Below are 22,754 nucleotides of genomic sequence, written 5' to 3'. Positions count from 1 at the left end.
TGAAATTTAAAATACAATTTGTTTTTGAGCGAATATGTTAAAAGTTGACATACGATATGTCATTCGATTCAGAGTTTCTTTTTCTATCGAATAAAGTAAAAAAGTACCGAGGGTGCCATTTAAAAATCAAAATTTGTAGTGACGGTAAAACAGGAAGTGACAGAAAATAATTGAATACATCAATTACGTTCATTTTTTTTTCTCTTAAACCCACGTTTTTTTTTTCTCTTAAACCCATCACATGTAATTGTCTTTTTCGCTTAGTGATAGCAAATAAGAATCTAAATATTCCTGGAGGCTTTAACAAACCCGAGATGATTATTATTTTTTATATTTTAAAGAAAAGGTTTTCTCTACTTTTGGACTATTACTAAGAAAGTTCTGAAATTATTATTATGTATTATTTTTTCATGTTTTTTTAAACGTCGTTTTTATCCATATTTTTATAGTTTTCAAAATACCAAAAAAATACTATCGACGCTTATCGACGTTTCCTCTTATCGCAAATAATATTGTTTGAGGAATGTATTTGTTTATAAACAAAAAATGGTCTGCCGAATTCTGCCTATTCATGTGATATATTTATTTGAAGTAGTCCATGTTTCTCAATAGACCGCAACACAATTTTAAGTTACGTTTTTTCAGAAAAGACAATAGACAGTTAAAGCACGGCCAAAGACGTAGACGTAAACGTATCGTTTGACATGTACGCTTGCGCAGTGTGAAATTCACTTGCGTTTACGGATACGTGGTACGTATCTTTACGTGTCTTTACGTACGAACTAAACGCAAACGTATCGAGCCGAAGGAGTTTCGATTTTCACCCGAATGATGCCGAACGTACAAATTCACAAACAACTCATTTCCACAACTGGCTAGTAATTAAGTTATTTCATAAATTTTGGGGCCAGTGTCACAGAACTGGGCCTATTTTATTACAATAAATTAGTATGAAAATATTAAGCATCATAATAAACTCATTTTGGAATCTATTTAATTAAATGCTAGTTCTTATAGCCAAAATCCATATGAGGATTCTAAAAGATGGAATCTAATAAATAATCATAAAGCTGTGTCTGTTTTCCAATATATTTTTTATTACGAAGAGCATTTTAAGTTGTAAGGACTACTTTCTGTAATAAAATAATTTCCATTTATAATTTTCTTCATTTTTCGATATTACTTTTATAAATTTAATGTGGAATCATTGGAATAATAGATATCCATTTTCAATTTTAAAATTAAATAAATTGTTTCACAAAATAATTTAGAATTACAAATGTACCATTTGCGTTACGTACGTCAAAATACTTGCTTTAACTCTTGTTTACACGACAACGCAACGGCAGACGTAACGTAAGTTTCTGCGTTACGTGTCGAGAGATACGTATACGTATTGTGCCTTGCTTTAACTGTCTAATAGTCGAAAATGTTCACGGTATATCACAAATCAAGATGTTTTTAATTGTCTCCTGATATCCTCTGATCCTTATTTGGCTGCATTTCAGCATATGTGAAAGAAAAGTGAATGTTTAGAGCTGGATGATGAAGCCAAAGAACTCATTTTATAGAAGATATTACTGAGTTGGTTGAGAATATGTTTTCTTACATAAATATTATTTCCTACTTTTACGTTCAGAGTTGTAATGGTGGTTTAGTTTTTTTGTTTTGTGAAATATACATTTTTTTAATTTTATAGGTACTTTAGGTACTTATTGTTTAAAGTTTCTTTTAAGTATGGAAATCACTTGATTTACAAAATAAAACTTTTTTATAAACATAATTAAATTATAAACACTTCTTCGTCTGCACGCATATAATATATTTTTTGGATCCCATTGTTAAATTAGTATCTTGTTATTTTATTTTTTCACGGGGGAAGTTGAATTTTTTTTTATTAAGAAAGGTCTAAACAAACAGCTAGTGATACAAGAAGTGATTTTTAAAGAATTTATAAACTTATCTCTTTCACCTGTCACTTGCTCACCCAATCCAAACATTTCCCAAACCCCATCCCCCACGTTCACCCATTAAAGGAGGGGGCGTGGGGCTGTTAATGTAAGAAAAACATTTTTTGGAGTTCACCAGAAATCATTACTAAGCGATAACGGTAAATCTACAGGTGTGTACCTTTACCGATATTATTAAATGACACGCTTTACAAAAAAATAATTTTTGCAGTCATAATTAGACCGGCGTTTTCCTAAAATTCAATTAAAATTATAAAAATATATAGATATTGTTCTTTTCGCCATAAATAAAGCAGCTGGGCTACAAATTACTTATTAAAGTATTTTTTTCTATTTATGACCGCTATATCCCTATACCTCGATCCACTGTGCGGCGATCGCAAGCGATCCTAGAATGAAATAAATTGAAATCCGATTTTAATATGACATACTCGATAAAAAGCTGAGCGAATTTTCTACGTAAATTGCAGGTGGCAAATTTATATGACGCCGCACAAAGGGCCAGTATCACTGAAAACATTGAATATCTCCAAAAAAAATCGCTTCACTTGATAGTAGGCTTTGCGAAATGCAATTATATCGCGGCAGAAGAGTTTCAACTTTGTAATTTTTTAAAACGGATATTTCACAAATATTTTTTTATGATGAATGTAGATGATAGGGGTAAGTTTTTACTGTTTTTCTGATCTTTCACATTTTAATAATATTTTTCCATATTTCTGTTAGGGTTATTTTTGTTAAAATATATTTTTCAAAAAAAAACTTTCTACATTTATGAACGATTTTAAAAAAATGTAGAAATATCGTAATTTTTTTATACATGTCATTCGCTTAGGTGGTCTTCATACTTTTATGTTGCGCAAAAAAATCTTCCCCAAACTGCCACCCTGTGTGGTAGAGCATATTGTTCAATTTTAATAATAATAATTGTTTAACATTAATGTTTGGATGCACAGTCCGGCAATAGTGCGTCAGGCATCTGTAGCTCCTAGAATAAAAAACTTGGGGAATTTGTTTAAGTGCAAACCTAAAGTATGTACGGGGATGTATTTCAAGAAAATATTTTAACTTCTATAGGGTGGCTCAAAAAGTGTGAGTGGACCGGGATTAATTTTTTAAAGGAACACTCTGTATATTATTGCATTTTTGGCTTCCTTTCTGATCACTTTATATAATCCTAAGATAAAATGTAAATATATTTGGATAATTTCAGAGATATTAGTAAATAAATAAAAAAAAGTATTTATGTTTCAATAAGTTACTAAGCAAGTTCATAAAATATTGTATTTTCAAAATAATTACAAATAAAATGAAGGTACAGCTGTTATATTATGCAATTACCTCAAAAGTCTTAAGGCTTCCCTTCCCTAGACAAACTCTAACACCTGCGGGGAATCCGAAGAGACGAGGTAGCTTTAAAACTAACAGAAGGCGGTGCATCGACTACTTGCACTTGCGAATCTCTCGATAAATCCAGGGTCCACGGCATGGTTGGCAAATATCATGATATCTATATAAATATCAAATATCGGATATATATCCGATATATATCAAGTTTTGATATTTATTTTTGTTTTTATTTTTTATGTAAAACTGCGTTTAGTATCAAGTAATATCAAGAGCTCAAGCAAATATTTTTATTTCAACTTAATTATTGTTATTTTGCACATAATAGGAACAACATTTAAACAAAACTATATAAAAATACAATTAGAATCTAACAAAATATTAGCTGTCAATGATCTGAAAAACACTTTAAATACATCAGATCTTGATAGATTTAAGAATAGCCAAGAAAAGTTTTATTGTAATCAATTAAAAAAAATAAAAGCCAAACAAATAAATAAGTTCAATAAACTTGTTAAATTACAAAATCCTATACAAAGGGTCGAAGTAAATAATAAATGGATTGTAAATCACAGTGATGTAGATGTACCAAATGAGGTACAGTATATACTAAGTTTAGGAGAAAATTTTAATTTACCTTACGAAAAAGGAAATGAACCTTTAAAAGACCTAATTATAGATTTGGAGTATATTTTAGATATGTTCGAAGACGAGACGAGCATTCAAATACGAAATCAATGTATAAATGTTACAACAAACTTTGTTCGTTCCAATAAGCCTTTAAGTTTTCAAAGAAAGCAATTTCAAAACATGATAAAACAAACGGCTATTTTTCTTAGTAAGAATAAAGATAATATATTAGTATTAAAGGCAGATAGGGTAATACTACCGTTATCATTAATAGAACTGAATATCTAGAAAAATCTCAAAATATTCTAAGAGATGAAACGACATATAAAAAATTAAAAAAAGATCCAACGATAACAGTTCAAAATAAAAACAAAAAAATTATTGACACTTTAGTAAGAGAAGGTTTTATTGACAACGAGCAAGGTAAGAAATTAAAAACTGGTGCTGCTAATCCACCGAAGATTTATTTTCAGCCAAAAATACATAAAAATAATCGACCTTTCAGACCCATAGTATCGTTTGTGGGATCACCTCTGTACTCTCTGACAGGTTTTTTAGCATCTCTTTTAAATGGTATGTTTGTCAAGAACGACAGTTATGTCCGAAATTCATTTGAATTTGTTAATGATATAAAAAGCATTAAATTACCTAAAGATTATCAACTCATATCTTTGGACGTTATATCACTTTTTACTAACATTCCTACAGATATAGTAATTAATATAGTTAATAAGAAATGGCATCTTATAGAAAATGAAATAAAAATTCCCTTACATAGATTTGTTGAACTGTTAACATTTATTTTTGATAACAACTACTTTCAATACCAAGATGAGTTTTATCAACAGATATATGGACTGGGAATGGGTAATTGTTTATCACCGATTTGTTCTGATTTAGTTATGCAGGATTTACAGGATCAATGTATTAAAAAACTTCCTTTTCAATTGCCGTTTTTTAAACGTTATGTTGATGATATTATAACTTCAATTCCTATTAATCAAGAACAAAGTATATTAGACATATTTAATTGTTATCACCCTAAACTACAATTTACATTGGAGAAAGAAATAAACAACAGCATAGCATTCCTTGACGTGAGACTAATTAGACACAATCAATTAATAGAGACAGATTGGTATCACAAGCCGACATTCTCTGAGAGATTTCTCAATTATTCCTCCGAACATTCTTTGAAACAAAAAATTAATGTTATTAATAACCTGAAAATCAGAGCTACATCACTATCATCAATTAATTTTCATAATAAAAATTTAAAATATATCGAAAGCATGTTGATTAAAAATAATTATCCAATATCTATGATTAAAAAAATTCTTAACAAGAAAACCGTTGTAAAATCTACTAACCAAAATGATAGAGAAGTTTATTGTAAAATACCTTATATCGACTGTCTGTCAGAACAAATTAAAAACACATTTAAGGGTCATACTACAAAAAAACAGGAAAAAATAAAAATTACAACAAGGAGTCATAACACCATAAAGAGACGGTTCTTTTCAAAAACAAAATCAAAGAATAAAAAAGAACTGAAACCGGCATAATATATAACATTCCTTGTACTCAATGTCCTAAAAGCTATGTTGGGCAGACCGGTAGATATTTAAAACAAAGATTGAATGAACATAAAAATGATCAAAGGAACTTTCTTTTGAAATCTAATCCTACCGCATTAGTAGAACACAAAATAGAGACAGGCCATAACTTCGATTTTGACAATACCACTATTTTACAAACACAATCTAATTATAAGAAAAGATTATTTGCAGAGATGATAGAAATCCAAAAAAACAAAAATTGCGTTAATAAAAGAACAGACGTAGAAAACCTGAGTACAGCATATTTTAATATTCTTTCAAAAATTAAATAATATAACTTCAAAATAATGGTTTAAATCCAAATAATATTTTTATATGTTTCTTTTTTCAACTGTTCTTTATCTCCAGGTAAAAATTATATTAGTATTTTATCAACTAGAATTAGTTGCTCTCTGTATACGGTCAACGTAGGTACATCTGCACTGCTTGTCTGTGAAAGGAAAAGATTTTCGTGATATTTCTCTATACATAATTGTGTTATATGTTTTTTTTTATGTAAGTGTGTTATGTGTTTTAAAAGGAAAAAAGGGATATATACCACTCCCCTCTATACCATCCGTGTATTAATGGATATGACTAAGAAAGTCCAGATTTAAATGTGAGTAACATATACATATATTTTATTTAATTGTTAACATTAGGGTAGTTTTACCAATTGTATATGTGTGGAATTCCACTGATATGTATTTTAAGTTGTTTGTTAAAATTTTTGAAAAAACTTTTATTTGATTGTATTTTTTGCTCTCTTAACTTTGTAGTGTCCTGAAGATGCAAATAAATTTTGCGAAACGTCGACAAATTTAAAACAAAGGACTTCTGTTGATTTCTTTCGATCCTAATCCAATTTATAAAAAAAGAACACATTATATATAAAAATATACAGAAATTCCAAAAAAATGAACAGAACTTCTAAAAAATAAACAGGAATTCTAAAAAATAAACAGAAATTCTAAAAAATAAACGGAAATTTTAAAAAATAATCAGGAATTCTAAGAAATAAACGGAAATTCTAAAAAATAAACAGAAATTCAAAAAATAAACAGTTATTCTAAAACTAACAACAAACAAATTTAGATTTGATTTATTAGTTTTATTAATGGTAAATCATCGTCAGATTCGTCAGTCAGAATCAATTGATACTGTTTCTGGCAAAGTTTTTGGTACATTTGAATTGTCCCAGATCCAATCAATATTATCTTTTTTGCTTTTTTCTTTCTGATTGTTGAGTTTTATTTTTTTTTTATAAATATTGTTACGTTTTTCCTCGGTTCCGTGTGGATAGAAAGTCACAATTTATTTAACACTAATTAACAAAAAACAATAACGATAAAAGACTTAAAGAACTATTTACAAACGATTTATAACTATTTATCTAGAAAGAATTTATTTTGAATTTTAGCGCGTCAACTGTACTCGTCTATTTATGTCTGCCCTCTTTAGGCCCCAGCCGCCGGCTTTTATACCCACAGCTAAAGATTTCTCGAATAGTCCATAGATCGTTAGGTGCATAGAGAAGGTTTCGATTGTTCTCGTATGTACTACTCCGCGACATGTTGCCTCCGGTTGGGGTGCAAGGGGTATTGAAGCGATACATATAGCCTAGCTTACCCAAAAGTCAACCTCACCTTCACGTGGTGCACCCTGTTAACACAAACGAGGCTCTGACGTCCGAGTATAGGCGGTATAACCTTATACAACCCTCAAACGTACCATCTTCTGGGGAAAAGGAGTAATAAAATACACCTAGCCGGCCGAGAACGTAGCACAAGGGAACTATCGTCGCAGTCATCACTGTGCCATAGCCATCCCGTGCTACAGTTACAGCCAAAACTGTGCGGCAACGTAACCGCCACAGTTAAACCTTTTCACGCAGCTTACACACAGCAATGATGGAACATTCGAGTGGGACAAAATTATCGTCCGGAGGTAAAATACCCCCTCAGTCGGATCTCCGGGAGGACCCCCTCCCGGAGATCCGACTGAGGGGGTATTTTGCCTATTATCACGCCTTGCGTGACCATCTTCTTTATGTGTGTCGAATACTCGTCAGCGAGTAACGGCTGTATGTATGTTTGTACTACTCCATTCCAGTGGAACTCGATTCTTCTCGAAACTACAAAATATGAAAAAATTAACAATTATTAGTCCATAGGAAATGGTTTATACAGGGTGTTACAATATTAACCCACATAAAAAAATCATATTTTCGTAGATTCAGGTCAAAGTCACACCTTAACTAGTTTCCAAAAAATGTATGAGCCTAGAAGCATCATAATATCGTAAAAAATTTTGTTATACAAGGTGTCTCAAAAGTCAAAAGTAATGAACTTTTTTATAAAACTAGTTTTTTCTTAAAAATCGATTTTTAAGACTTTTGAGGCAATTGCATAAAAATGATAAGAGCTGTACCTTCATTTTATTTGTAATTATTTTGAAAATACAATATTTTATCAACTTTGTAACTTATTGAAAAATATATATTTTTTTATTAATTTATTAATATCTCTGAAACTATCCAAATATATTTACATCTTATCTTAGGATTATGTAAAATGATTAGAAAGGAAGCCAAAAATGCATTAATATACAGAGTGTTCCATTTAAAAAAATCATCCCGGTCCACTCACACTTTTTTGAGCCACCCTATAGAAGTTAAAATATTTTCCTGAAATACATCCTCATACATACTTTAGGTTTGCACTTAAACAAAATTCCCAAGTTTTTTTATTCTAGGAGCTACAGATGCCTGACGCACTATTGCCGGACTGTGCATCCAACAAAACAATATGCTCTACCACACAGGGTGGCAGTTTGGGGCAGATTTATTTTGCGCGATATAAAAGTATAAGGACTACCTAAGCGAATGAGATGTATAAAAAAATACGATATTTCTACATTTTTTTTTAAATCGTCAGGTTTTTTTTGAAAAATATATTTTAACAAAAATAACCCTAGCAGAAATATGGAAAAATATTATTAAAATGTGAAAGATCAGAAAAACAGTAAAAACTTACCCCTATCACTACATTCATCATAAAAAAAATATTTGTAAAATATACGTTTTAAAAAAATTACAAAATTGAGACTCTTCTGCTACGATATAATAGCATTTCGCAAAGCTTACTATCAATGGAAGCGATTTTCGACATGTTACGAAAATTCCATTATTCATTTGCTTTAGTTTTGTGATGCTTCAAAGCCTACTTGTTGTAAATTGATGACAAGATTTATGAAATATTAATATTTTTTTTGGAGATATTCAAAGTTTTTAGTGACCCTGGCCCTCTGTTGTTTCCTGTGTGGACATCCTTGGGGATTAAACACGAAATTATTTTCAAAGATGAAGTTTTTTGGGAAAAAAAACTAAAAAACAGCTTACTGAATTCTACATGAAATGTCTTTTGACCGAATTGGTGGATCCTAGAATCTATTAGAAATATCTCTGTTAAAAGAATAGGTAGTAACAATTATTATATCATGTAATCTCTGTATCATGTACTATCTCTTTATTTAATGCGATATAACGATTTTATACTCTAATTTTTGCTTATTGAAGTCGCGCCGGTCCAAGTTAAGGAGGACGCGCACTGAAGGGGTATCGGCGCGAGCGAGCGACACGATCAGTCGGAAAGTCGATGGTAGCCGCGCACTGGAGTCGCACGATCGACGGTCGAGAGTACGTATAGTATATTTAATAACTATTTAGTCAACATGTTTAATTAATGTCAATGATGGCGGGTATTAATAATTTCGTTTCCAAATATCTCGAAAACCATTACTCGTAGCGATTTTTACCAAGAGACTTTTTTTACGTAAAAAACGTCGTACATGTATATTTTTTTATTCAGTAGTTTTATACAGGTACGGACGAAAAGTTATTACTCTTCAAACCGGTTAAAAATATGTAGGTGGCGCCCTCTACTAGTCGGAGCCATATTGACATCAAAATCAAATTTCTCATGTCAAAAAACTCCCAGACACCAATTTTCATTCAAATATTGACTTTACTTCAGAAATTATTTAGAAAAAATCGAAATAAAAATGAAACTTCTACACCCTGTATCTCCAAAACTAAGCATTTTAGGACATACTTTTATACGAACTTTTTTACTTATTTTTATCTGCGGAATATGCTGCCGAAGTTTCCGGAATACAATTCGGACCACCCTGTATATAGCTTTTATTTTAAGTTTTTAAAATCTTGGTTTGGTCAGTAGTAAAAGATCAGTAGAAGTAGTCTGGAAGGTCAGTAGTAAATAAAACGAACATTTTGTTTACATTTTGTTTAATGATTGATGTTTCGACCAATTTTAATTCGGTCTTCTTCAGAATCTATATTATACGTATAAATGATGTTCTACGGTTGTGGTAAGAAAAAATTATATATTAAACACATTGTTAGTGATAAAATAGTATTGTATATTATAGATTCTGAAGAAGACCGAATTAAAATTGGTCGAAACGTCAATAATTAAAGAAAATGTAAACAAAAGTTTCGTTTTATTCACTAATGACTTAAAACCAAGATTTTAAAACCTTAAAACATAATAAAAAAAAGTCAAAGAAAATTTAAAAAAAGAAAAAATATATAGTTTTTATAGTACCGTATGATCGAAAAGAAACGGCATCAGCGATGGCCATGAAATGAAGCTCGGTGTCATTTTATATGTAAATTTATATGGGATTATATTCCAACTGGACGCCGTTTTTTTTTATCATACGGTAGATATATGTACAAATATTTTATTCAAACATAAATATTATTTTCTCTATTTGTACATTGTACGGAGCGATCAACATAGTCAGGGCCAGTCAACTGAGATATACGACCTTGAACGATCTTTTTTTGGGGTAGTAATTTCCTGGGGCGCTAGATGGCGTATTTTTATTTGAATTTTTCTAGTTGCCTAACAATTGCGTACAAAATTGTTTTTATAGTTGCCTAAATAGGCCTATTAATTATGTTCTGTCATTGTTCTGTATGTCAAATCAGTTTTCCGTTTCCGGCTTCCTCCTTCCTCTTCAGTTGTGTTTTGCAATTGAACGGAGATGTGCGTTTCGCTGTTTTCTGGTTGTTTGGCTGTGTTTTTTGCAATCTTCATTTTACAATCGTGATTTTGTATTTTTGTATTTTTTTGAACTTTGTTTTGTGTTTGATTTTTAAGATCTTTATTAAAGGTAAGGTTTAAGTTAAAGGACTTTGATTTATCTAACAATTTTATTTAATAATCCAAGAAAGTGAGGTGAGGTAACCTAACCAAGTCCAAATGTTCGTGAATTTTATTTTTTAACAATGTAATATTTACAACGCCATATATTTTTACAAAAAAAAATGATCAACTCCATATTTTTGTACATAAACTCCACAATGTGATATTACACAATTGTTAAAGTCCATATGTAAAAAATACAGGTAAATAAAACATTATTTCTAATGGACGTCAGTTTCTCTTGTATTCCAACGATATTTGTTATGTGTTCTTAAATCTGGTACTATAATAAATATTATACTTTTTAATCTGTTGTTTTATTTGTTTGTAAAATGTTTCATGGTATAATTTTCTGTAAATTAAATTAAATTATTTATTGTAGGTTTTTATGCACATAAAATGTCCTGGGTGGCTAGATGGCGCCACTTCAACATACAGATTACAGATTTCTTTACAAATTTGAAACCGTTTTGAAACTAAAAAATGCATGGGAGTTAGCGTTCTTCTTTAGTGTGTTCTGTGAACATAGTAACATAGGATGACTATTTATCAGCTGTTATTACTAACGTCAAAACAAACCAAAAATTAAATAACATGATAAGTTTTTTGACGATATTTAAATTCAATTTCCATAATAATGTGAGATAATCAAAACGAGATGAGAAATAAATGGGTTTAATCGGAAGGTTTTCTAATTCAGTTATTGAATAACTGTATTAAACAATATAGGTTAGGTACTTGTAAGAAATTTTTATAAAAAACCGTATATTAAGTATGATTATGGTCTCGTCCACTTTCGATTAATAATTCATCGGACATGTTTAATGTAAAACCGCTCCACTAAAAACAGTCGCTCGGCGTAGACTATTCGTCCCCCTCCCATGCATTCTCTGATTTCACCTGATGGCGCTGTGGGCTTCCATTACCATGACAACTGAAGCATAGTGAAAATAATTTAATAGCATAAAATATTAATTCACAGTGGTCAAACCATCTTATTAATTATTTATTGTTTTATGTTTTGTTACATTACATCATGATCAATGACCATACACACACAATAGATGCAACGCAAATTTTGTTAGCCGTGTGGTTTTATTACAAAATAAAAATTTCAAATTATTGTGTAAGAGACAAGCGTTATAAAATAATTTATCCAAATAATTCGAATACGTACCTGGTTTCCTTTGCCCGCCTTCCAAAGCGTTAGCGACAAAATTCACGTGGAGGCGCCACATTACGGGCAGCAAAAATGATCAATGATCAGGGTCGGGCGTCACAAAATTGCGACCACGTTTTTTAATATTTTGAAATAATTTTTGTTTCACTTTATTAAGGAAGGTTCCGGACATGCTCGTAATTAGTTTTAAAATCGATTTGAATACATTTAATGCTAAAAAAATTACTTATAAAATCATCTTTTTTTTTTAACTAAACGTTCTCTAACCCAGTGAGAGTACATATTATAAGCAAAGGGGGCAAATTCGGCCCCCCTTGCTCTTTTTAAGCATTAAAATTTAAATAAACATCTTAAAGATTGTGAGTTATTTGTCCCCTTACCCGCCTTCAGATGTTTTGCTTTGATCATCTTTTTTTAAGATGTTTTAGGGGTAAATTTGAAACAGTTTAAGTTGAGTTTGTGGAAGGAAATATAATTATAAGCACGTCTTAAGATGTATACAAACAAATAAAAAAAGATTCGTGTGAAAGGTCACATGGTTTTTGCAGCATTTTGTGACAGCCAAACCCTTACAAATGCTAGGCTTGCGCCAGTGGGAAGGAGAGCCTTAAGAAAAAACTAGTATTATAAAAAGTTGATTACTTCCTTACTTTTGGGACACCCTGTATAATAAAAATTTTCTCATATTTGATGCTTCTAGGCTTATACGTTTTTGGAAACTAGTTAAGGTGTTACTTTAACTTTACTTACTTTTACTTTGTATGTATATTTATTCTTGGTGATTTTAATGTAGATTTTCTAGTCAGTAATAGAAGTTGTCAAGCTCTATTATCGGTCTTGCGGTCATATAATCTGCACTATGCTATTACCGAACCCACAAGAATATGCAAAAACAGTTCTACCTATATCGATAACATAATTACCAATTTTAGTGAAAATTATAAAACTTATGTATTGCACACTAAGATCTCCAATCATACTGCACAAAAAATTGAATTTATATCGGAACATAAAGATAAAAAAAGAGAAAAAATTCGAATATTTAGTCAAAAAAATAAAGCATTGTTTAAGTCATCCTTAACAGAAATATCATGGGATACAATTTATAAACTGCCACCTTCGCATGTAAATAAACAATGGGACTTATTTCTAGAAATTGTTTTAACACATTTTAACAAATGTTTTCCTTTAGTAGAGAAAAGAAAAATGACACCCAAAAACAACATTATAAAGAGTGAAGCAACTATAAAATGTAAAAAAGAACTCGATATATTATATATGTTAAGAGAAAAAAATCAAAGTTATTCAACAACACTGTGCGTCGCGTCGGTGTGATGACCGCGTTGTGCGGATTTGATGATTTTATAAATTCGTTATATTGAAAGGAAATATTTTTTGCAATTGCCAATTATGCTTATAACTCGGCTTAAGGGGAGTCTACACAGTACGAGTTGCTGGATTAGCCAGTAGACAGTAGCTGAACTTGGCGAGTGGGAGACAAAATGAACAGCTGCTTACCTGGTTACACGAAGTAAAGTAGCTGTATAATAAGTTTCTGGGCAGTCATTTGCACGTCATTTGGCAAGTCTTGAAAAAGAGTATGTTTTATATTAACATAATTACTACTTACTTACAGATTAATATCTGGTGAGGGAAGGCAAGTGGCCAGTAAAATCAAAAACTGTTGAAGTTACTTGCATTCAGTAACTGCTCATACTTGCCGGGACAGTAACTCGGCGGATATGTTTAAACGATTACAGTAGCTCGCATATAGTTACTGGCCTTCTCAACTGACCCGCTAGCTCGCACCGTGTAAACTCCCCTTTATAATTTTGATTATGAAAACTTTACTTTTGTTCGTAAACTCGATATGCTAATGAACTTAAAACATTTTATATTTCCTTTCATATTGAATTGATTTATAAAATGAATTTATGTTAAGTTATTTTATATAAGTTTCCTTTCTTGACAATATAGTTATAAAGAACCTTGTATAGATATTAATGATTTAAAATTAATTAAACAAGTCTCAAATTACAGGCTCTCAAGATACATATGAGAGCGTCAAAATTAATAAATGTAAAGATAGTATGAACAGAGACAACGGTCCAATTCCTTTCAGTTCTCTGATCCTATTGCTCTAGTTTCGGTAATTAATTGTTATGCTCAGTTGGTTTTAACTTGCTTGGATAGTGTTGCCACGCCTACTCAATGCCAACTGAGCGAGTATACAAACGCTCAATTTGTAGATTTCAGTTTAGTTTTAATCATCTGCTGATGATGGTAACATGGTTAGCTAAACGCGCGTCCAGTGCAACAGTAAGGTGTTTTGGTGTATTGTGGTGAATTAATGATTTATTTTGCTGAGATATTCCAATAAAAAAAATCTATATGAGATGAGTATATATTATATTGTATATATGTATTGTAATATTATATTGTATATATTGTATATATAATATATTGCCAATACTCATTTTCTAGGAAAACCTTAAACACCCGCAATACAACATGAAACCTCATATTCAATCATATATACAGGGTGCTACAAATTCGAGGTACGAGCATTGGTATCTCGGAAACCGTAATAGATACGAAGATGGTTGAATTGGGGCAAAGTTGCGCCTTGGGATGTTCACCAAGATGCCATGAAAAAAGGTTAAAAAAATTCAAGGATTGCTGAGTTTATTGGAAAAAACTTATTTTTTTGAAAATCTATTTTACTTTTTCTTGTCGTTACTTTTTAGAAAATCAAAAAACTAATTACACATTCTCATAGCCACTTCATTAGGGCTATTTGACAGTATTTTTAGATTTTTAAATTAGCTGATAATTTGTGAGATACAGAGACCAACTTAATTTTTTTAAATACGGACCTGCATTTTTTATTTCACATTTTGAAAGAACTCGGTCTCCTGAGTACAATGATATGCCACACTTAATATATTTTTTTGTTTTGATATTTGAACACAATTTATTTAAATTAATTTCAAGTCCGGCTCTGTTTTTTTTAATATTTAATCTATTCATCGTTTCAGTATTGATAAGCTTTCAAACTTAATGTGAGGTAAAACATTGTATACGGAAAATCAAATGCAATAAAATAATATAAAATAATTAATATAAATATAATATAAACAATCAAATCATTTTCCCGGAAGATGGATTGGAAATGGTGGAGCAGTATAATGACCAGCGAGGTTCCTGGACCTATCGCCAAGGGGCTACATTACTTGACGTCATTTGTAAAAGGGAAATCAATTATCTCAACATTTACAATAAAGAGTAGGTACAAAATGCATTCGGAAGTATAAGAAGAAAGTTCAAAGAGCTAAAAAAATTGAACAAAAAATAAGTTTGTGCAATAGGGAGGGTAGTAATCTTTTCGAGCACGTAGAACATTAGAAACTAGTTTGTAGTAAGTTGATTAATTTATAATAACTACGTTTAATATTATGTATATTATTAAATCGCACACTGTGATTTCAAATTCACAATAAAAAAAGTTAAAAATAATATCTTTAAATTCCTGACCTCAATATTATTTATTTCAATCTTCCAATTGGCTCGCGATTTTCCTTATTCAATGTTAATTAACGCTGATCAATATTGTTGTGATGAATATAATAAGATTAAATAATTTAAGAAACCAGAGTCGGACTTGAAATTATTTTAAATAATAATTAAATAGTTTTGTTGCTGTTAAGGTACCCAAAACAAAAAAAGTATAAAGTGTGGCATATCATTGTATTCAGGAGACCGAGTTCTTTCAAAACCTGAAATAATAAATACAGGTCCGTATTTAAAAAAAATAAGTTGGCCTCTGTATCTCACAAATTATCAGCTAATTTGAAAATCTAAAAATACTGTCAGATAGCCCTAATAAAGTGGCTATGAGAACGTGTAATTAGTTTTTTGATTTTCTAAAAAGTAACGACAGGAAAAAATAAAATTGATTTTCCAAAAAATCATTTTTTTCCAAAAAACTCAGCAATCCTTGAAATTTTTAAAACTTTTTTGATGGCATCTTGTTGAATATCACAGTACGCAACTTTGCCCCAATTTAACCATGTTCGTATCTATTACGATTATCGAGATACCAGTGCTTGTACCTCGAATTTGTAGCACCCTGTATATAAGTCAGTCAAGTCATATTTAAAATCTGCATATATACCAAACCGATTTTCCCTAAATAATTTTTAAAACTTACCTTTTCTGGCTTTTGTTTTTGAGTGATATCTTGCACCGGTTCCTGAATTCTATCCACAACGCTCTGTGATGTTTGACAAATTTGAACATCACTTGAATTTCTGTAGAATTCAACCTCTGAACTCATTTCTGCTTGCTGAAAACTGGCGCTACTTATGGTGGAGAATTCTAAATTTTTTGCGAATTTATCCTTCTTTTGGTCTTGCAAGCTTGATGAACTTTTTTGTTCTGCATTTGCTTGGGTATTTTTTGTAGTTATCTTTTCACTCTCATTAACATTAGTAGAGACTTCATCAGAATTCTTATGTATCATCTTAACTGGCGTATTTAAACTAGGCATACTGAGTATACTAGACCTGTTCTTTCCAACTTTAGGTGAGACTTCTTTAGGAACACTATTACTTCCTTTAGGATCTATTTCAGCCAGTTGTTCTACATTTGTTTGGGTATTCTTTGTAGTTACATTATCACTGCTATTCACATTAGTAGAAGCTTCATCAGAATTCTTCGGTGTCTTGTTCACTGGCATAGTTAAACTAGGTATACTAGACCTATTCTTTCCAACTTTAGGTAAGACTTCTTTAGGAACACTATTACTTTCTTCGGCCTCAATTTCAGCCAATTGTTCTGCATTTACTTGGATATTGTTTGGAGTTACATTATCACTCCTATTAACATTAGTAAAAGCTTCATCAGAATTTGTAGATGTCTTCTTCGCTGGCGTATTTAAACTAGGCATACTGAGCATACTAGGCCTATGCTTTCCCTCTTTAAGAAATACTTCCTTAGGAACACTATTACTTTCTTCAGGTTCTATTTCAGCCAAAAAGTGTATCAACTTTTGAACACATACAGGTTGCTTAAATACAGCTATAAATTGATCAACACTGTTAAAACTCCTATTCAAAACCTTACGACAACTTTGTCTTCTAATTCTTGGGGTTTGATTGTATAATTTGGAAGTGTTCCGTGTTCTACGCTGACTTGAGTTGAATGAAAATATAGGGCTACTTAAAATAGGACTTCCCAAAAAGGGTGAATTTATGAAAAATACTTGGGGTAAATTAGATGTACGAACAGTAGGATTGTTAACCTGAAACATAAAAAATAGTGTTTACTATGACAACTATGACCTAAATTCTTTATTTTCATTCTTCTTTGCTTCATTTAATACTGACTTATCTTAAAATTTGATTAAACCCCACGAATTTCTATAATTTGACTAGTATTTTTAGGTCTGTTATATATGATTTTGATATCTATATTATTTATTATTTTTGTTAATTATATTTTGTTTTACTGACATTTGACATTTGATCAAAATTCAAAATCAAGTTGTGAAACGTCAAATTTCAAATATATGAATTGGCGATCAGATTTTTGAGTCGTGCTGAAGTTTAACTTGGCCCGCAAATTGATTAGAAATGCAACTTAACTATTAAAAATCACGGTAAAGGTGTGGATCCGGTGGCTGACCTTGAAGCCCATATTTGCTGCTTTTGATCATCGATACTACGCAAGCGCACATCGTCGAGGATGCCAAATTGCAGTTTATTTTCGAATTATTTGCAGTTGAAAAATTTTTTTTGAGTGTTGATCAATAATAATACAAATTCTATAATTAATTTTATAATTTCAGATTTATCTTGATATCCAAAATTAAGGAATGATATATAAAATTGAATATATAAAATTGTAATAATAATAAAACATTTATTTATATATTTACATTAGAATTAAAAATTATCATTTACTGATTTTTTCTTAATGGTTTTAAACTTATTAGAATTATTTTATTTCTAGTTATTTACAGGCAACAATAGTTTTGATTATATATACTGATGTATTGAAGTACTACCATGACGAGTCTTATAGAACAATACACGTCAATGGGAGATAGAGGTAACATTTTACCTATAATGTTACTAATATAATATACTTTGATTATAATGTTGGTATCATAATTTCTTAAAAATATCAAGTTAGTGGATTAATAGCAATTTTAGACACATATTTTATCGAAGAGTTGTGGTGATAAGTCTAAAATAAGCTTTATGTTTTATCTTTTTCTCTTTAGAAGGGAGATGGTTTGTGTCGTAGAATACTTTACAGTATTTAATATCGTATACTTTGATATTCTTTTCTTAATTTACTGTCATTTCTTGTTTCCTATAATGCCAAATCTTGACAATATGGTGAAGGTTGAGTTTTGATCTTATTAGTTTTATACCTGTGTTTATACAAGACCAAATTAAGACTTAGTTTGTGATTTATATTAAGATCTTTCTTATATTTGTTATGTCTTAATCTTAATACTATATTATGCTTTGTCTGGAAAATAAATGTTAAAATATCTTAATTTTGCATATCCTATTCCATCCTTCCATTAGGAAAATGGTTTATAAATCATATATCACATATGCTAAGAAAATCACATAAATTAGGTGTAAGAATAGAGAAATCTTAAGGTAGCAGAAAAATTAATGCAATATATATATAAGCAGATTAAACAAGGTAACTGTTAATGTTGCTGAAGCTGATTCTACCATTTTAATTACGGAGGCTAAAAGGCCTTTTAAATTAAGGCCTCCGTAGTTTTGATGGAATGTTAAAAAAAACTATTATGAACATGACATGGAGCTACAGCATTTAAAAATTAAAAAAAAAGAAAAAACTTGGACACATCCCTTTTAATTTCCCGAATTTTTAATAAAGCCCTTTTTAAACGTAGCATAATAACACGGCACATAAAACAATCGGCACGCCAACTCTACTCAGATTCCATTGTTTAAAATTTCTATAAAATCTGACCTTGTCGGCGCCATTATGGTTTCCTAGTCAGGGCCGGATTAAAACGTATTAAAAAATTTCTCAGAAAATACGACAGGGTCGTATTAAAAAAATACTGTAATTGACTGAAACTGAATTTTATTTACAATACTTTTGTCCAAACAAATGAATCGTTAACCGCGCATACTTCTCGAAAAGTAAAAATGAAAGAATCAATTAAATATTTCACTGTAGAGAATAGACAATTAAAATTAAAAAACATGCAACTAACAAAAACATGCCAGGAGTTACAAACAAGAATTAAAAAAATACCAATAAAATATTTATTGAACAATATAAAGAGGCTACGTACAAATTATGCCCATCAATGGGCGTAGCAAATTTTATTAATATTCAAATTTCACAAATTAATAAATCCACAATTTTTTTTGAGAAACTTCTATTTTTTTCATGGCAGGAAACAAAGTGGGTACCGCATTGTATTTTATACAGTTACAAAGTGAATTGGTAAACATTTTAAATTCAAAGTGAACAGAACACAACCTATACTTGTGGGCCTTATTTATATCTTCAATCAAGTCTTCTCCGTTAGCTGCAATTGCCCATGTTCTTGCCCTAAAAATGTATTGTTAACTTATTTTCGATATACTCATTTTATTTATTTTTATAATTATATTTAAATGAATAATATAATGATTTTTAAATTTAATTTTTAATGTCTAGATTCTAGATACATTAAATTTTATTTTACTAAATATTTAACATTAAATCTTACTAATATTAAAGTTTGTTAAGATTTTTAATTAGATCTTCCTATTTAGCTGAATGTCCTAATATGTATACCACTGTTTTTTTAACTAAAATATGTTAAAATAATTAATCACATATGTATATACATACCTAATCGGATCTCTAGGAAACAGAAAGAAACTTTTATTGCAGTTTAGTCCTCTACTCGGGCAGTTTTTTGCTGCACAACTTCGCCCAGGCATTTTAAAAACACGAATTAACGATTTAAAAATGTTCAGAAAAACAAAAATAAATTATATAACACAAGAAACGAAAATAAACTAGAAAAACCAAATATATAACACAATAAACAAAAATAAAACAACAACTATAAAATAACTCAAGAAATAAACAAAATAAATTAATCCGTACGCTACTGACTCGAATCAGCCGAAAGTGTGCGTAGTCGATGAAAGAAACTACGACACTGGTTACTTTCTGTTGATGGAAACCGTAATGGCGGCGTGCGCGACGGTATGCGCGTAGCGTTCCCGCCAAAGAGAGTTGGCCTGCCGTGTGATTTATATGCCGTGATAATAATCTAGAGCAATTAGATTAATTATAGGAATCTAGAGTTTTATTTCTATTTAATTTTATTGACTATGAAAATACATAATAAGCGTTCACGTGTTGTGCGAAATATTAAAATAATAACATAAATAATATACCGCGTACTATGATTGAAAAAAAATAGCGTCAGTGATGACTATGAAATGAAGATCGCTGTCATTTTATATGGGAAATGTCCTTAATCGTCATTTCCCAGCCAACTGGACGCCGTTTTTTCTATCATACGGTATATTATATTGACAAAAAAACACTGAAAAGCACATATTTGTTTTCTACTGAAAATAATTCCAAAATAACTTGCAATCTGGCAACATCGAAGATGTGCGCATGCGTAGTGTCTGTGACTATATGCAGCAAAAACTCGTTTCAAGGTCAGCCACCGGATCCACACCATTACCAAAATCACATTACATATTTAAAATAAAACAAAAATCCGCCTTATATAATCAGAATTTCAAACTTACAGTCATAAATTTACAGACCAAAACAATTAATAGCAAATATACAGAATTTCCTAAATAACCAAAATGAAAACCATAGAAAACTTCTTAAAAAGTTGCATCCAGTCAGTGCCTTCTATTAAAAGATCAGCCTACGGGCGGACTTTTGTTTACTTCATCAGCTGTACATACTTAGATATTGGGTTAGATTCTGTTTCATATTTTGTCGGTTGATTTTTGGTTTTAACTCTTTGATTTTTGGTATTATTTATTATTGTAGTGCAAAAAACTAATTATTTTGGTGTTGAAGTGACATAAACTACTACCAGATATATGGTCACTCTCGGTTTCGCATAAAAAAATAGAAATTTTAAAAATTACACGTTGTGCAAGTGATTTAACCTAAAAGTGCCCATACATTTTTTACTTATCGTGATTTTTGTGTGTGTTTTTTAAGACTCTAACAATTCATCAATAAAGCTTAAGTGGAGTGTGTTATTGGTGCTATGCCTCATCTTTGTTGTGTTCCTGGTGGAAAGGATAGTTACTAAGGATAGTTATTATACTAGGCAGCCTAAAGTGTCCGGAAGAGCAAGAAAAGTGGGTACGAGTTATAAATCAAGAGAATTTTATTGAAAATATCTTTAATAAATTTAAAAATAATATTCTCCCATGATGGTATTAATGAAAACTGGACAATTATGTTTATTTTATTCATATTGTGGAATCTCCACTCCAAGTGTTGCTGGTTTAGCTTCGATAGATTCAAACACGTAAGTAGGTATTATGAACTAGGGAAAAATAAAGAATATGTGTATTAGAGATCATGAAAAAGATTATTATTTTGAGTTCAAATTTTAAAAAGATTTTTGTAAAGACAAGACTGATACAGTTTAAAAGAAGAATGTGTTTTGTTTGATAATATATAATGTATGTTAAGCATAACAATATTTGTTCAGTAATTTTTAATGAATAGTATTGATTATTTATAATACCAAATTAATATCAAATATTTAAGTGATGGCTGAATACAATATGAATAAAATAACAATAAAATTGGTATATTTGCATAATACAAAATTAAGTTTTAAGAATAAAGGTGTTACTAAAAATACTAAGAAATTCATATTTCTTTGTTTTAATTGGTCTAATGTTATTTACATTTTACGTAAGAATTATACCGTATCATCGAAAAAAATCGGCGTCTAGTTGGCTTGGAAATGAACATCGATGACATTCCCTAAATAACTGTACACATAAAATAATTAACTAGAATTTTACAATCCTGGAAAATTTGATATTCTTTTGAACCTTCATTCTAAATATTCTAAATTTTTTGATTTTCTTGGAATTTAGGTTCGGGAAAAACGCTGATTGATTTTTCATTTGGTTTTTCATTATTTTTATTTGATTTAAAAAAAAACGGTTCGGCTAACATTATAGCCTCCATCAGTGTTGTGTCATATGAAAAAAATAGTGTCGAATATAATCCAAAAAATTACATATAAAATATTCACACCACGCACATAATGTTTACTGCGTACTCCATAGTCAATGTAGGTAATTTTAGTGTTAAGAATAATAATTTTAAAAAATATGTGGTCATCTTTTGATAAGTTTATATTAGTTTATTAATTGCAATAAACATTATGAGGTGTGAATTATATTGTATATGTAATTTTTTGGATTATATTCGACACTATTTTTCTCATATGACACAACACTGTGAAGGCTATAGTTAGCCGAAACGTTTTTTTAAACCAAATAAAAATAATGAAAACCAAATGAAAACTTAATCAGCGTTTTTCCCGAACCTAAAATCCCAAGAAAATCAAAATTTTAGAATAATTTAACATATAAAATGCCAGCGATCTTCAGTTCATAGCCATCGCTGACGCCTTTTTTTAGATAATATTGTATTATTTGTAAATATAATTTTTCGAACATTGATACTTGCAAAATATACATATAAATTTTGTGAATGCAAATGATAATACATC

General features: G+C 30.2%; 1 protein-coding gene across 1 annotated transcript in view; it reads right to left on the bottom strand.

Annotated features, from left to right (window-relative positions):
- Positions 1-22,754, bottom strand: part of LOC115874798 — a 56,598-nt gene that overhangs the window by 24,162 nt on the left and 9,682 nt on the right. Inside the window, exon 11 of the mRNA XM_030890081.1 lies at positions 16,167-17,258. Coding sequence (XP_030745941.1) covers positions 16,167-17,258 — 1,092 coding nt within the window. The remainder of the gene's footprint in view (positions 1-16,166; positions 17,259-22,754) is intronic.

Source organism: Sitophilus oryzae, unplaced genomic scaffold (genome assembly GCF_002938485.1).
Source record: "Sitophilus oryzae breed Bouriz unplaced genomic scaffold, Soryzae_2.0 scaffold_1297_pilon_pilon, whole genome shotgun sequence".
Classification (NCBI taxonomy): domain Eukaryota; kingdom Metazoa; phylum Arthropoda; class Insecta; order Coleoptera; family Curculionidae; genus Sitophilus; species Sitophilus oryzae.
This window is presented reverse-complemented; position numbering and strand designations above follow the sequence as displayed.